We start from the raw sequence: 17,392 nt of genomic DNA on the forward strand, positions 1-17,392 counted from the left end.
AGACCATGGCACTAAGTGCCACATCCAGTCTCAGCTTGAAAACCTCCAGGGATGGTGAATCCACCACCTCCTTGGGCAGCACATTCCAATGCCTGAGCACTCTCTGTAAAGAATCCCTGCCTAATATCCAACCTAACCCTCCCCTGGCAGAGCTTGAGTCTGTGCCCTCTTGTCCTGCTGCTGGTTGCCTGGGAGAAGAGACCAACCCCCACCTGACTCCAACCTCCTGTCAGGGAGTTGCAGAGGGTGATAAGGTCTCCCCTGAGCCTCCTCTTCTCCAGGCTGAACACCCCCAGCTCCCTCAGCCTCTGCTCATGGCACTTGTGCTCCAGTCCCTTCACCAGCCTCGTTGCTCTTCTCTGGACCTGCTCCAGCACCTCAATGTCTCTCCATCTTTCTTGAACACTTTCAGGAATGGAGCAGCCACAGCTTCTCTGGGCTATATATAGAGCTACAGTAACTCAAACACTGCTGCACTGTGAAAATGAACCAACCATCATAAGCATTGCTAAATGAATTAGAGCTTTGCTTTAATTACAGCACACATAAATGAAATGGTTTCTCCTCTACACCATTTGGTCTGATCCACATGTCATTCCTGGGGATATCCATCCATGCATAACACAGTTCCACCAGCAGCTCTATGGGAAAAGTTCAGTGAGGTCTTCCTTTGCAAGGAAAGGAAATGCAACCAGCTACTCTTGTTTTCAGCAGAAGAGCATGATAAGGTTGATGGCTAGTCAATCACCATGAGAAAAATCAACAGCAATCTAAATGCTCCACTATTTCAAGCCTTCAAGTGACCTTTCGAGAGGATTTCGGTTTGAAAACACAATATGAGGGAAAGCTCTGGATTTTGGAATTCATCTTCTTCCCAAAGCCTTTGCTAAATGTCTCTTGCTAGAAATGTAAACGAAACAGCTGTGAGGATCAAAGGTAGGAAAGAAAATGAACGAAGGACAAGGAGAGCTGCTGCCCAGCTGGTGAGCTGGGGCAAGCGGCATATATAACTGCTTGTCTTTGATTCTGTGGGTTGGAAATAACACTCAGCAATCTCTCCTTGGATAGTTGGTTAGACAAACTGGGAGACAAGGTGGATACAGGGAAAAACAAAAAACCCTGTCAAGAAAAACCTAATCCCAGTCTAACAGCACTGTCCCTGTGCAGGAAAATGCAATGGAGAGAGGGAAAATAGAGAACTTTCCTAGGAAACCCCTAGGGACTAAGGAGGAGGCTGCAGAGAAAGCTCAGCTCCATCTATGCCAGAACACAACACAAGCACAGTTAATGCTTTTCAAGCTGAAAGAGTTTTTTTTGGGTGTTTTTTTTTCTTGGGCTTTTGTAGGGGCTTTTTTTCCACCAAATAAAAGCTGCAGAAAAGTTGGTTATAAAAGCCTCTGTATTTTTGGTAGGAGAAAAATCTCAGGTTAAAAAAGAACTGCAAAGAACAGTGAAGACAAGGAAGACTGAATTTAGACCTGGAGCGTAAAAATAGCAGCTGTGTGTGAGTTTGAGCAAGAGCACAGAGTGTGGAAGTGCTGAGTAATCTGGAATGCTTGCTTAGCTTTCAGAAAGGGATATGGATATCACAGGCATCTCTAAACTGTTATGGGATTAAGATAAATCAGTAAACACTACAGAAAAAAATAAACCCAGTGTAAATTCTATAGAAATGACAAAGGACTAGGCTGACAAAGGAGCAGAGCCAAGAACCAAGGAAAATATACAGAAAACTAGGGAAATAAATAAAATATAGCAGGACCTCCAAATCTCCTTAAACTCAATTTCCAGCCCAAACCAGCAGAAGTGTACTAAGAACTGATATTTTTGCCAGAAAGGGGAACATTACAGCAAAATTCTGACATTGAGTAAGTTGGGACTTGTCAGCATAAGTCCAAAAAGAGGTAATGTGGTAGAGAGGTACAAAAATCACAAACAGCTTCCTAAGATGCATAGGAAGAGGAATGGGGAGATATGAAATTACTGGGGAGATAAATGGATGGTGCAAGGTAACTTTTCTGCACAACATGTAACAAAATTGAGATCCTAAATGAGCAGAATGAGGATAAGGATGTAGCTGAATCCTTGTTCTGGCTCAGTGTTGTCCATCAGGACTCAATGAAAGACACTGTGAGCATCCTTTAAAATATGTAGGAAAATAAGGCCTTAAGATATATTGCAAAGGCAGATTTGGAGTTGTTTTTTTGGGCCTTTGGGGTAGGATTTTGTTTGTTAAAGGGTTTTTCTTTGTTATTTTTACAGACTAGATATTTTTTTGCTGATATTCAGTCATAACGATGGTAAACTCCTACACACAGCTAAATGCTGTCCTGCAAGGACTGATGAATGTAGTTGCAGTGTTTTACAGTGAGAAGACATACCTAAGACATCACAGAATCCCAGACTGGTTTGGTTGGAAGGATCTTAAAGCTCATCTCATTCCACCCCCTGCCATGAGCAGGGACAACTTCCACTAGTCCAGGTTGCTCCAAACCCCATCCAACCTGGCCTTGATCAACACACTTTTCACATAAAGACAATCTGCAAGAAAACTTTCCCCTTCCTAAGGGGCAAATTTATCAATTATCTCCATTACACAATTATTCTAGTCTGTATAAATCGCATAACCCACAACAAAAGGAGTTCATAGCTGCAGTTCTCTTTGCTATATATTGACAGAGGGGTTCTATATATAACAAAACAGAAACAGGTTTAGAGGTTTGTCTTCACACTTATTTTACAGAATCACAAAATCACAGAATATTCAGAGTTGGAAGGGACCCATGAGGAGCATTGAGTCCAACTCCTGTCTCTGCACAGACAACCCAACAATGCACCCTGTGCCTGAGAGCATTGGCCAAACACTCCCTGAGCTCTGTCAGCCTTGGGGCTGTGCCCACTGCCCTGGGGAGCTGTTCAGTGCCCAAACACCTCTGGGGGAAGAACCTTCTCCTGATACCCTCCCCTGACACAACTTCAGGCCGTTCCCTTGGGTCCTATCACTGGTCCCAGAGAGCAGAGCTCAGAGCTGCCTCTCCCCTTCCCCTCATGAGGAAGTTGTATCCAGTGATGAGGTCTTCCCTCAGTCTTCTCTTCTCCAGCTGCACAGAACAAGTGTCCTCAGACACTCCTCAGCTTGCACTTGGGCTGAAGAAGAAATCTCTGTCCTAAAATAAAAGCTAAGCTGTTTATTGCAACATAAAGCAGCACAATCAAGGCTTTTGCCCATCCCATGTTACAGGAGGATAGACTGGAGAGCGAGGTCATAAGATTCATAGTCCTTATTGCTGTTAGGAAGGAATGACAGATTTATTGTCAAGATTTGTCAGCAGAGAGGTCACTGTGCCCCAATACACTGAAATTGTTCATCTACCTGTAACCCTATCCCAGCTGCAGCATAAGGATCTCCCTCCCCAACCCTCTGGTTTGAGAAAACATGTATTTACCTTATAAAGCTGTAATTTTGCATCAATATTCAGCTAATTGGAGGCTTGCTGTCATTAATTTAGATAATATACATTCATCTCACACAAATAGCTTCGAGCAGCTTCTTTAATTTAACCTTTCTTTTAGCCTTCTTTTTTTCCCTGTCACACAACCAGCAATTCAGTGCTCACCAATGACCTCCCGTGCCACAGTCATGCCACAACAATCAATGGGAGGAATTTCATAAAACAGATTAAATTCCACAGCATTGGCTTTGATGAATTAGTAGAATTTGTTCCCCTTTAGCTGCTCAGAGTTAATCTTTGATTTTTAGCTGAGTGCACAGTGTTGGGAAGAGTAAACTAGGGACAGGTTGGATTTTTCTTGTTTATTTCTGTTGCTTACATGGCTGAAATGGAATCAGAGCCACAGAATCTGTGGTAGTAAAGCTGGCATTTAAAGATTTTTGCCTTTTCTCCCACTTATCTCACTGCTTAAAACAATATATGAGGATGAACTTCCCATGACAAAGTGTTTCTGTATCAATTTTGAGATGATTACATTATACTATGATTGTACTTTCTACCTGATATCACATCATATCAGAATGAAGCAGATCTGAGGACCATTTTCCCCCCAAAGCTTTGAAGGTGGCAAATGATCCCAAAGTGAAAAATTAGCTCCATCACAGCAAATCACAGAATATGTTTTGTTCAACCCTAAATGATTATTTGCCATTGAAAATAAGGATTGCAAGGGAAATTCATTCTGAGCCTTTTCCATTTCCCTCATATTCACAACTTGGCTAATGAACCAAGAAACCAATTAGTGAAACATCTCAATTAATAGCAAGTTGAGGTAATCTTTAGCCAGGGCACAGTTAAAACTCCTGCACTGTGAAAAGGAGACTTTTCATCTTCAGAAACAGCGTGGGGAGTTAATGAGCCCTTTGGATACAGAGCATCAGTGATGGCTCTAGCTGCCATTTATGGATATCCCATTCCTGGGAGTGTTCCAGGCCAGGTTGGATGGGGCTTGGAGCACCTGGGCTAGGGAAAGGTGTCCCTGCCCAGGGCAGGGGGTGGAATGAGATGAGCTTTAAGGTACTTCCAACCCAACTCATTCTGGGATTCCATGATTCCTGCCAGATGCTGAAATCCACAGCTCAAACCCACTCCTTCATGGCAGCTGTCTCAACTGGTTCCTCTAGTTATAAGCTCATTACAGGGCTAAAGAAACAGGAGATGGACTCTAGGCCCAAGATTCAGAAGTGTATTTGCCCAGTTCCCAGAACAAACCCATTACCCAGGCAGGAGGATGGGACTGAGAAAACCATAGAGGGTTCATGGGTTGAACTCCTCATATGTTCTGTACCAGAGAGGCATTTGTGCACAAGTGCCAGACAAGCATCAACTGCTTCTTCCTTTATTAAACCATATCAAATCCTTACATGCCTTCCTAGAACCCCAAAATATTTCCCATCTCCCAACCTTCCTACCATTTCTCACACACCTTAATCCTTGAAATCACCCACCCTTGACATCCAAATGGGTTATGTGCCTCAGAGAGGGATATCCCCTGAGCTGGAAAAGGGGTGGAATCACAGGGGTACAGTCAGAATCTCTACAAGATATCAAATTGTTTTGAGGTACTGCCTGTATGGAGGCTTTTATCTCATGCAGCTTGGTGAAGTACTTCTACAAGTCATCTGGGAACAACCCATACAATACTGTAGTAGCTCTCTGGTGTGCCCCTCACAGTGGCCCAGGTTTAGAGGAATTCATACCAACAAGAGAGCACTTCATGGATGATCCTCTGCCAATCCCCTTCCTTGCACTCAGACTGTGCAAGCCCAGTTGGAAAGGGAGAGAAGCAAGAGAAGAGAAGCACTTACAGGGGAAGTGGAGCCTGACACATGCACATTTAATGAGTGCCAGAATTGGCCACGATTCAGGAGTTGTATATAGACACACTCAGATCTCTACAAACATGAAGTGCAAGAAATAATTTGAACTACTCAAAGATTATTGAGCTGCAATCAACTAATCACTTAGAGAAGAAACCAGGAGTCAGGAACAGCTTAATGTAAACATCTTTTCAGCATGCAAGAATAGGCAGAAAGGAAAACAAGTATTAGGCTGCATAAGGAACAGAATTCATTATGGAAAATGCAGCAGCAATGGCATAATGCTAGACTGTGTTAAAGTCTTGTGTCTAGGACTGATTTACGTCTGCAAAATTCTAAGGGGACCCAAGCTGATTAGGTGTATCTGTTGTTTTAAGCCTTTATGTACTAGGAATTCCTCTAGCAAGAATTTGGGAATGGGCAATAAACATGGGCAGTTGGTTTTTAAATTCAGTGCATCAATAACCACAATTTTGCTGAAAATACATATTTGATTCAAATTCAACCAGGAGCTTCTCTGAGGCTTGGGCTCAATTAGATGCTGGGTCTGGGTGGTAGGAGTCAGCTCTTCTTTTTTCTTGGAATAGGGATGAAAAAGGAGAGTGAGCTTGACTTTATTTACAGCAATGGTAATCTTATGAGAAGCATGAGACTTGGTAATTGAGTCAGGAGTAGAACTGAAGTCTCCTGTGACAGCCTGTAATTGTCAGAGCTCCAGTTAAATTCAGCAGATACGGATCAGGTAATATTTTGAGTGCCTGGCTAGTACCTGGATCAATCCTGACCTCCAGACCCCTGGAGATCCTGCTTCTCACTGCAGCTTGGTCCTGCCACTTTAATACAGAAAACATTAAGCAGAAAACTGAGTAATTCTCCACTTTATGTTCAAAATGCTTCATATCTAAGTGCATAAAAAATTCCATCCCCTTAGCAACTGGGAGATTCCTCCTTGAAACAGTGCTGGGAAGGATGGGGCTCTGGGAATGTTAGAGGCAAGGAAGGATTCTGTGGGTGTGAAATTGTTGGCAATTATGTCTGATCACTGCCTGCACATGTTTCTGCTGAATGTGTTCAGATTTACTGTACCAATTGGCCTGAAGTATTACTGAATTCTGGGAGCCCTGATTAAAATGAACTGTGTTGAAGACACTTGTACTGCAGAGAGACTCAGGAGTCCAGGGAGAGCTCGGTATGAGCAGGACGTGTCAGACACCACCACAACAAATTAAAGAGAGGAATCAGCTCAGGAAATATTATTGCTGCTTTCTGAAAACAAGCTAAAACACAGTTGCTACCTGAGGAGCACAAGGGGGAAGAGAAAGAACATGAACATGAGAAGTAATAAAGCAGAATTTGGATGTGAGAGGCAGAGCAATTCACTGACGATGCAGACAGAAAATGAGCATAGGTGACTGAGACTAAATCATTCCACAGCAACCTACCATGACCACCTAGGCTGGAAGGGTTGGAAGGGCAGTCCCAGCATGTGAGAAAACATCCCTTTCTCACTCTTCCCTGTGCTCTCTCTCTCTCCTAGACCCAGAGCAGCACTTCACTTACAGCCTATAGAACACACACAAGCACAAGTTTCCTTGCAGCTTGATGAGGTGTTCCTCAGGTTTCTCCCTTCTGGCTCTTTCTGACCTTTTTGCTCCTGAGCTCCTGGAAGGAGCCACTGAAACAGCTCTTTGACTTTGCACAAGATATCAACTCTGCATTCAGCCCTCTTTCCTTGGAGGCTTCTCCAGCCTTCCCAGTGTAGTCCCATTTACTCAGGGAGAATGACAGGGAATGACACCATTTGGGCATCACAGACTTGCCCCAAACAGGCACTGCAGGAATCACAGACTGGTTTGGGTTGGAAGGCACCTTAAAGACCATCTGGTTCCACTCCCCCTCCATGGGCAGGAACACCTTCCACCAGACCAGTGGTCCAGGAGCTGTTTGCTTCCCTGCTGCATCCTTTGCTCCCTATACCTCACCGGGTGAAAGCAGCAGCAGCAATGCAAGTGTGGGTCCTTCTCACAGCTCCCCCAACGAGCCCTGAGCAAGAAACCCCCCCTGGTTTTATGGAGGAGGGCTCAGAAACCCATTTACAAGCACTTTTATCTTTCCACCAGTGAGAGAAAAGCGACCTGCAGTAGTGTTTGGCTCTCACTCTCACATCCTCCTCCCACGTACAATAACCGAGTCAGCCCACATCTCCCACAGGAGACAAGGACATGAAAGCTATTTCTAATAACTCAGCTGCTGGTGGAAGCTGCTGAGGGAGGCTTTGGCTGTGGGCAGCATGGCAATTGTCATCAGCCACACAAAGAGGAGTCGAGAGACCAATGCTGGCCAAAAAAACTTGGTCTCCTGCCTCCACAGAGGATGCAAGAAGAAGATGTAACTTCATTTAATGCTCTCATGGTGCCACTGTGAGCGTAGGTATCGAGGAGACAACATCAGTGTGGTTGTGTTAGGGATGACTCCCCAGGCCACAACTGAATTTTGTGCTTAAGGCAAAGTTTCAGCCCTTTGGGTGAGGAACAGGTTGTTTTCCCACACATAAAAGTACTTCTCCTTTGAACACAGAAGCATCTTTGCTATCAAACTCAAAATCTTTAAACTAATCGGCTGTTCTAAAATGTTTACAGGTGGTATCACAACAGTTTCCTTCTAAAGAGCTAAACTGCTGGTTTGCATCCCAAAATCTGAGATTCCACAGATTTTTAGCGGTCTCTGGGTTTAATGTGCTAAATTTCTGCTTCTCAGACTCTACTATCTGCTTTTTTCAGTCATCCTGCTACGAACGAGTCTTTTCACCAAGAGGCTGATTTTCCCTCCTGTTCACTATATCTCTGGCAGAAAATGCATTTTAGTTAACTAATTAAATAGAGTTGCATTGCACATCAAATATCAGTAACAGTATCAGGCAGTAACATTATGTCTACTGTGAGAACAGGCTGCAATACACATCTTACCTGTGACACATCACTGCGATAATGATTTGATGCATCTGTGCTATTAAATATTTGCTTGGCAGAGGGACTAGCAAGCACCAGGGTCTGGCAAAAGGATACTGAAATGATGAAAGATGATAGAATTTTAGGGGTTGGAAGGGATCTGAGAGATCACCCAGCCTCAACCCCCTGCCCTGGGCAGGGACACCTCCCACCAGAGCAGGTTGCTCAAGGCTCATCCAACCTGGCTGTGAACACTGCCAGGGTTGGGGCAGCCACAGCCTCCCTGGGCAACCTGGGACAGTGTCTCACCACCTTCCCATGTTCTGTCTTTCTCTGGATTTCTCTTCCCAGCCACATATCCAGTGCTAGTGTGAGGTTGTCCCCTCAGCTTTCTGCTCCTTCTCTAGTCCTCCAGAGTATTACCAACTCTCCTTTGCTGTATTATCCATCAACTGGTGTAATATAAAGAAATATTGTCTTCACAAGTGCCTTGTGTGAGTGTGATTTGGGAAGGAAATGCTGATGTGTACATTAATGGCTTCAACTGCCAGAGAGCAGGGTTAGATGGGATATTGGGAAGGAATTGTTCCCTGTGAGGTGCTGAGACACTGGCACAGGTTGCCCAGAGCAGCTGTGGCTGCTCCATCCCTGGGAGTGTTCCAGGCCAGGTTGGATGGAGCTTGGAGCAACCTGGGCTGGTGGAAGTGTCCCTGCCCATTGGAGGGGATTGGAACAACATGATCTTTGAAGGTCCCTTCCAACCTCAACCATTCCAGGATTTACTGATCAGAAACTGCTCATTTTCTCCATTTGGTAGTTTCCTTAACATGAATTGTTATTAATTAAACTTCTGTGCTATTGAAATCCCAGAAAAACCTAACCTAAACCAGCTTATGTTTTTATATAGTCTTTTTTCTCTCCTCCCAAAGGATTCCAGTGTCCTTCACAAGCTACAATGATTAAAATTAAACCCTTTTTCAAGTTTTAATTCTGTTTGAATTAATTTTATTGAGTAGAAGACATTGATGACGTGCCTTCACTACCCATTACAGTGGAATAAAAAGAGGGAAGTCTTAGCTAAGCAAAACAGTGAAATGTGAATTGATAGAGGAAAACTGTGAGTGCTCCAAATGCAGCACATGCAGCCAGTGTCACACAACTCTTTGGGAGCATGCTAAACATAACACCTTGTTCATCAACTGCATGAGGGTCAGAAGGCTGAGTGCTGGTCCTGCCCTTGGGATACAATAGCCCATGCAGTTCCAGGCTGGAGGAGGAGTGGGGACAGAGGTGTTGGTCACAAAGGGCCTTGGCAGTGCTGGTGGCACAGCTCAGTGTGGCCTGGCTCCAGCAGAGTGTGGCAGCAGCACTAGGGCAGTGTCATCCCCCTGCACTGGGCACTGGGGAGGTCCCAGCTCAGTGCTGTGCTCAGCTTTGGGCACTCACTGCCCAAAGGCCATTGAGGCTCTGAGTGAGTCCAGCCAAGGGCAACGAGGGCAGCAAAGAGCTAGAGCCCATGGGCAAGGGCTGAGGGAGTTGGGCTTGGTCAGCCTGGAGAAGAGGCTCAGGGGTGACCTCCTGGCTCTCTGCAACTCCTGCCAGGGCTGGAGAGAGGTGTGGGATGTGTGTCCTGCCAGGGCTGCAGGGAGAGGACTAGAGGGAATGGCCTTGAGCTGGGACAGGGCAGAGTCAGATTGGATGTGAGGAAAAAAAGCTTTTCCTGTGAGGGTGTTGAGGCACTGGAACAGGGAATTTTCCAGTGGAGTCACCATCCCTGGAGGTTTTTAAGAGGTTTAGGGTTTAGGGGTTCCAGCAGTGACAGTTTAGAAGTTGGACTTGATGATCTTTGGGGTCTCCTCCAACCCTGATGATTCTGTGATTCAAGCTCTGATTTCCACCAGATGCAGAACAGCTACAGTTCTCAATGAGCCACTCATCTTCTACCATCAATGCCATAATTCACCCAAAATGCTCATGACAAGAAGCAAAAAATATTAAGCATAGTAATAAAAATATAATAGTCTATATAAAAAAACCACCAGAGATGTGCTGTTCTAAATTGTCAGTGCCCATGGCCACTTGGGCACTGGAGGATGCAAGCACAAGGCTCACATCCATCTCCATTAATATTTTAGTCAAAGGTTAAAGAACAGTAAAACAAACTAAGCTGCCAGAGAAAATACATATTAGCATTTAGATTAACAGTTATTATCTCCCTTCCCCATCAGCAGACAACAGTGAAATATGTGATGATGGGTTCAGATATGTTTTCAGGAAGGTTAAGGGGTCTCTGAATTCAAAGGGCTGAAAAAAACTGGTCTGGGAGATAATGGCACTGGCCCTGGCATGTGCTGTGTATCCTCAATACATCTGGACTCCAGTTGGAATTAAAATTCATATTGCAGTAGCAATTAAAAGACAGAACTAGGTCATGAGCTGTTGTTCAAGGCAATATGCAGGCAAAGAGAAAAGAAAAAAAACCCAAGCAAGCAGCATTTGCCTTAAAAATTTCAGCCTGGAGAAAAGCTGAAATATAAGATAACAACTAGAGGATAAAACAGGGAAGAGGAGTTTGGGTGATTGACTTTGGGCTCCCCAGTCAAAGGTTGTTGCCACTAGGCAGTTCTCAGGCTGCATGATGACAAGGTAAATTGAGGAGGGGACAGGGCAGAGCTGAGAGGGAGATGCTCAGCTCCTGCCAAGTGCTGAGTGCTCACTGGGTGCTTGGCCCTGTACCCGTGGCCTCATGCTGTGTGTGTGATGTGTTTCTTTACACCTCCATCCAGCTTTGTTTGTGAGAGTAATTTTCGTGGCTGGGAGGTTTTTATAAAAGAAACCATAGCAACCCTCCTAAATCTATGTCCACCCTGGTACAGAACTTAAGGAGAGGAAAGAAAAAGCTGTGGTTCTCCATCAACTGTTTCATTCAACGTGGAAAGGATTGTACAAGAGATACATCCACAATGACCTCACTGGGGTATCACACTCAGGGTGACAATGCACATCGTGGGATCCAGATCCAATTCTAGACACAGAAAGTGAGAATGAAATCACATTAATTCCTCTCTTTAAAATTCCACTGAGAAACCTTTGCAGTCACCTGCAGGCAGGCACAGACTCTCCCTGCAGCCTGCTCTGCTTGTTCAATACCCCACGCCAGGATTAATGAAGGTGACTGATTTAGTGGGTGTCTCATTTTTAGTCACTCAGTCACATGAGCAACAAGGTAGTTGAAAGAACTTTTATCAAAGTGAGTGCCAGCCACAGAGTTACTCATTAAACCTTGGTTTCAGTATAATCTACCCTCAAAGGTGACCTGTAAACCAAAACTGACTGAACAAAAAGGCACCCTCCTGCTCTAAGATTTTGGGGAGCTTTGTCTGCTAAAGATTCATATTATTGAAAAAAATAATTAAAAATCATTTTAAATGCCCAGCCTTAGCACCTAAAAACAGCAGCTGGTGGTTTCAGAAGAGACAGGAGGCAGAAGGGCTGCAGACAGCACCTCCCTGTGTTTGGCCATGGGCTCTGCCCTCATTTCCACACGGGGAGTTCCAAGCCAAACCATGTCATACCTCCCCAGCCTGCCTAGCTGCTTTGACCTCGACCTCCCAACTTGATTTCCCATGTATGCAGCTCTAAGAGACACTAGAAGTCCAGATCAATAGACACATAAAACTAAATGCAACCACTGAAATTGGAGCAGATCTGAGGCACAATCCCAGAGGTGCTCCAGAGCACCCATGAGGACTGCTGTCAGCACTACCTTCTGCTCTGTCTTCTGCTGCTAAAACACTTTTCTCCATATGTTTATCCTATGCTGCACTACAGAGACAACAGAAACTATCTGTATTCTCTTAATTCCTCCTCTTCCAAAAGATGACCAAAATCATTTGCAAGAGATAATTTCATCACTGTTTTTATTGTGCTTGTTCTGCACCATTGCTCCCTCTGTCCCTTACAAAGCTTGCACTGATGGTCTTTAATCACCAGGAAAGGTTTGTATAAAGGCAGCAAAGCCATATTTAGGTATTTGTAATGCATTCTCATGCACAATCCTAATTATTAATGGTAACACAACACCACCAAGTCAGGATATGACACTCAAGAGAGACGCTGTGGATACTTTGCAGGGAGGGAAGACAATTCACATTCAAAACAGATAGTGATCATGGCCATATGCCCCACAGTAGTTTACCTCAGGTGCTCTGAGTGGACTGTCAGGTGTGTGACTGAGTGTTACACCATCACACCCCTGTGATTAATGCATACTGCACATCCCTGATGGAAATCTGAGGCATGTTTGGGCCTGGGACCACACACAGAAGCTTCAGTGTGACTGTCCTCTGCTCACCTCTCCATCCCCAGAGTGCTACAGAGGCAGAAATGTCTCATGAAACAAGAGCAATGTTGTATCAAAGAGCAGTCTTGAAACATGCCCTGGGAGAGTATCAGTGTGGGGTTGGGCTGGACCACAAACAGGATAAGGACTGTTACTAACTCTGCTCCTCCAGGCCTGGCTGCCCTCAGACTGGGATTTATTGTGAAGGAACACATGGAGAACAAATAAAAAACTTTATTTTAACAATAAGCAGTTTTATCTTTGCTGTTGTGGCACATTAAGTAGGACATGTAGAGTCACACCAGCTCAGCTTTTCCACTTAGAATCACGGAATCATTGAGGTTGGAAAAGACCTCCAAAAATCATCAACCTGTGACCATCACCGCCTTGTCAACTAGACCAGAGCACTGAGTGGCACATCCAATTGTTTCTTGAACACCTCCAGGGATGGTGACTCCACCACTTCCATGGGCAGCCCTAGTGGCAGAAGCCACTTGAAAGCTGCTAATAAGCCAATAATAAAGGGAGTTACGATGGTTTAGGGTTTTGTTAAAGACCAAACTTAGTCATCATCTACCGTGTCTTGTGGTTCTTTTCTGCTGTGATCGTTCCCTGGTCATGCATGTGGCACTGCTGTCCCTGAGGTCCTACACACAACAATGTGGCAATTCCCATCACAAGGACATGCTGGACCATGGGACACATCATCTGCCCCATGGCCTGTGGCCACATGGTGCTACATTAGCTGAAGTTTGCCACTTGGCTGTGACCCGAGGGACCATGAAAACCAGTGGCTGACACTGAACCAGTGTTTGGTTTTCCCAGGACTACACTCCCAGACCTTGCTCAACCCACATGCTGTGTGGGCTGCATATTGGCTTTTTCAGACCTTCTGCTTCTCCTGCCACAGGTTCTCAGGCAGCTGCAAAACAGCCAGAATATTGCCTCTACCTGGGCTTTAAACCTTGCCTTGTATTTTGTGTAGTATTTGGGTTTGGAACTGAATGTTGGTATTGCTTCAAATACCTTCACATATCATTACTGCTATATACACAACTTTTACAATGGAAGGACCAAGTAGGAACCCTCAGCACATGTCCACATTGAGGCAGTGAAGACCATCAACCATAGCAACACCTACAGCCAGGCAGAACCACCACCAAAGAGCAGCAAAATGCATCTTACACTCCCTTGGGAATGCTGCCAAATCATTATGCTGCCTGCTCTTACCATCCCTTGCAGCATCTACACTCAGAGCTTTGCTCTCACAGAGCTTCTAACCTGGACAAAAAGCAGAGACTACACATCCCTCTGCCTTGGGTGGGAAGCTAGGAGACATGAGCATCTTCTAATCATAGAACCATTAAGGTTGGAAAAGACCTCCAAGATCATCAAGACCAACCTTCAACTGAAGGCCACCCTAATCCTAACGAAGGGAGACATGAGAATGTCATGTCAGTGATTACAGAAAACACCTCTTACCCAGCTTTTAAGCACCAAAAAAACCTAACCCATGCTGATCTACATCACTGCACACATAATTTTTGATCCCAAATGAGCTGAACCATGCTAGAGCACCTTTTTTTTGTCCAAGTTTTCAGTACTTTTCAATAAACTGTATGAACAGCTACCTCTAAAAATCACAAAAGGTAGTAAAAATTAAAGTGGGCACTTGACCTCTGCCCATTGCCAGAGGGAACAAAAATAGCTGCATGTGGGTTTTTTTAATACAGTTCAACAAAGGAGAAGGGATGTAGAAAAAAAGAAATCTCAGAACTGTGGTTATGGAAGTTCAAGTTAATGTGCAACCAATGCTTGTGGAGCTCTCCAGGGATTAGGAACTGACCCCACAGGCAGGAGACAGAAAGGGATTTGTCTGGTGAGACCTATTGCTCCTGCTGGGACCCTGCATGGAGTAAGAGAAAGGAAATGCTGCTGCTAAGGGCCATTCCAGTCTCACCCTGGCAGCAGCTGCCAGTCTGCCCCTGCAGCCTCTTGGCACTGGGGTCATTTTATCGCCTCCAGCACTCTACTGTCCATGTAGCCTCACATTAAACTACTTCTGTAGGATATCTCTGTGCAAATAGATACTGATAATCTACTAGAACTCGTTTTCAAACAGAAACCAGCAAAATCTTTGCCATGTACCAAAGCTGATTAGAGAAAAACAGCTCATTCTCAATAGCTCAATGCAACCAACAAAAAGGCAAAGCCAAGTTTAATCCCAACTTCACTTAAACCAGGTTGGATCAACCTGCTCTGGTGGGAGGTGTCCCTGCCCAGGGCAGGGGGTTAGGACTAGATCTCTAAGGTCCATTCCAACCCCTTAACCATCTATGATACCATCTGGAACCATCACCCATTGCATTTTCTTTTCTATTTTGGCCCTTTCAGTGTGCACACAAGGAATACTCCTCCACAGAAAACATCTGAACACAGCAATGAGTGCACAAGGTAATGCTCATACAGCACCACTGCCTGCATCAGCGCAAACACAGCTCCATGGCTCGCAGGGCACCAGGAGCAGCTCATGACTATTTATACTTCTCAACCCATTGTACTGAAAGCTTTTAAGTAATTAGTTTTCCTCATTAGCAGACACAGTGCCTGGGGAAGGGCACACAGGTGCTGCCAAGCCCCATCCTGGATTACAGGGCAGCACAACATGGTCTGGGAGGGGAAAGCTCAGAAGTGCTGATGAGAAGAGCAACACAACCACCGCAAATGTGTCATTCCCAAGGCAGAAACACAGGTGTGATTTTGGCAAGACCCGAGGCCAGAACAGCAACAAAAACATTCACAGGATGTTACCACAAACCTGAAGTATTTCAATCAGATGAACAACAATTATCAACATCACTTTTAGGGAGAGCCAAATATACTTTATATCATGTGTCATAGTGATTTTTTTTCTTGCTAAAGTTGCATCCTAGCCTAAAAAAGAAGCAAAGTTTATATACCTCATGGACCAAAAGGTAATCTACAAACACAGTCACTGGGGTGAGCAGTGCCACTAATAAAACCCGTGGGGTTTGTACCTTCTTCCTGACGCATCTAATACATGATTCCATTTTTCTCTTTCATACTTTCCGAGGCAAAATGGACCTTTGGTACAGTCTAATTCAGCATTATCACTAATGCATTCGAACACATCACTAAGAGCTGTGTTGCTAAAATTACAGTGCACGGAAAAGAAAAAAAAAAAGCAGGTAAAACACTGTTATCTCCTTGGAAAAGCTGGGCCTTGTGCTCCAGCACCTATAGACGTGTCTATTGAAAGCAACAGGATTACTTTCCTGAATAAGGATTACTCCCATGATTAAGGAGTGCAGGATTACATCCATTGTTTGCATATCTCCTGTTGTTTACATATCCCTGTTTTCACCTCGCGTGGTTTTTTTTTCCTCTTCTTAAAACACAGAGCATTTAATTACTGTTAACACTAGATATCATTCTGCTGCACTTTTATTCCTCCGAAATTTGGCTGCTTTTTTGGCTGCCGAAGAAAATGCTTTTGTGATCCAAACAAAGGAAATAAAGCAGAAGCAGCAGAATCTGGACTGTGTAATTAAAAACAAATAAAAAGAGAGAGAGCTTGTTATCCACAATCAAGACTGATTCATTTCACATTCATGCTCCTACCCTTGGCCTCTGCTCTTGGGAGCTGATTGTTTTTATAGCCAGTTCCTAACTGTGCCAAGTAGTGAGTTACCTGAGAGCTCTCAGGCACTGCTGACAGTGGGAAACAACAAAAAGAAGATAATTGAAACAAGTATTACAGGTACATTTGCTGATAATGAGTAATAAAAGTAAACATTTTGATGTTTTCTACCTTCTAAGTGGTGAGCGTTGCTTTAAGTTCATCACTACCATATGCTTTACATACAAAGTGTCTCTGCTTCCTATCCTTAAGAAAACCAAGTTACCAATTCTTTGTCACAACTTCATGACACCACAAAACAGTTAATGCATGGGAAGGATTTCATGCAGATCTCAGTTCCTGCTCCCAACCCAATCAGAAATGTATTTAACTGCACAAAGCACAACAATATAAGTTATACTCCCAAGAGGGAAAATGAAACTCCTTTCAGAGTCTCACATTAGTCTCAGTTTGGGAAAATCATCCTTGGATCACGAACAGGTTTTGTTTTAGTGGTGTGTTCCAGGGATGGGAAAATTTAAACAGCACAAGATCATTTAAGAAAGCTTCATCCTAACTTTAGTGTCAGATCTGTAGGTAGTCTGCTTCTTTTATAGACTCAAAAATAAAGGCATTGCCTGCCTTTCTAGGCTTCTGTTGGGTAAGAATGAAAGAACCCAAACTAGTTTTAGACAAGTAAAACACTGCACGTTAGAGTCAGACAGCAAAGAGCTTAGAGCAGGCTCAGAAAACAAACTTACCGAGACAACGTGTTTCCTTCCAGGCAGTGCAACTGGTGCTCAGGTACATCTGAGTGACAAAGGACTGGGTGTCCCTGCCCCATCTCGCGCAGGGTTTAACCTGCAAAACCAGCCGAGCGAGCCCCTGGCACTGCACCCGGGCAGGTTCTCCTGCCCCTGAAGGCATCCCAGGGCTCCAGCCTGGCACAGCCAGCACTTGTTGCGGCGGTGCCAGGGACAGGCAGGATCCGCCAGCTCAGCCTGGAGCACATGAATCATTCATCCTCCCACTCCCCCGGCAGCACGCAGCGCTTCGAGGCAACTCGCTTTAGCCTTTGTCTCCAGGAAAAAAAAAGAAAACCGAGCTGGATTAACGAAGGTTATCTGCAG

The 17,392-nt window shown here is 44.6% G+C and overlaps 1 protein-coding gene across 1 annotated transcript in view; it reads right to left on the bottom strand.

Annotated features, from left to right (window-relative positions):
- The window catches only part of LOC103806718 (centrosomal protein C10orf90-like), a gene marked incomplete at its 3' end in the record, with an annotated part of 38,018 nt that extends 20,829 nt beyond the window's left edge, over positions 1-17,189 (bottom strand). The window contains exon 1 of the mRNA XM_009079426.1: positions 17,024-17,189. Coding sequence (XP_009077674.1) covers positions 17,024-17,189 — 166 coding nt within the window. The remainder of the gene's footprint in view (positions 1-17,023) is intronic.
- Positions 17,190-17,392: the final 203 nt, after the last annotated feature.

Source organism: Acanthisitta chloris, unplaced genomic scaffold, assembly GCF_000695815.1.
Source record: "Acanthisitta chloris isolate BGI_N310 unplaced genomic scaffold, ASM69581v1 scaffold12917, whole genome shotgun sequence".
Lineage (NCBI taxonomy): Eukaryota > Metazoa > Chordata > Aves > Passeriformes > Acanthisittidae > Acanthisitta > Acanthisitta chloris.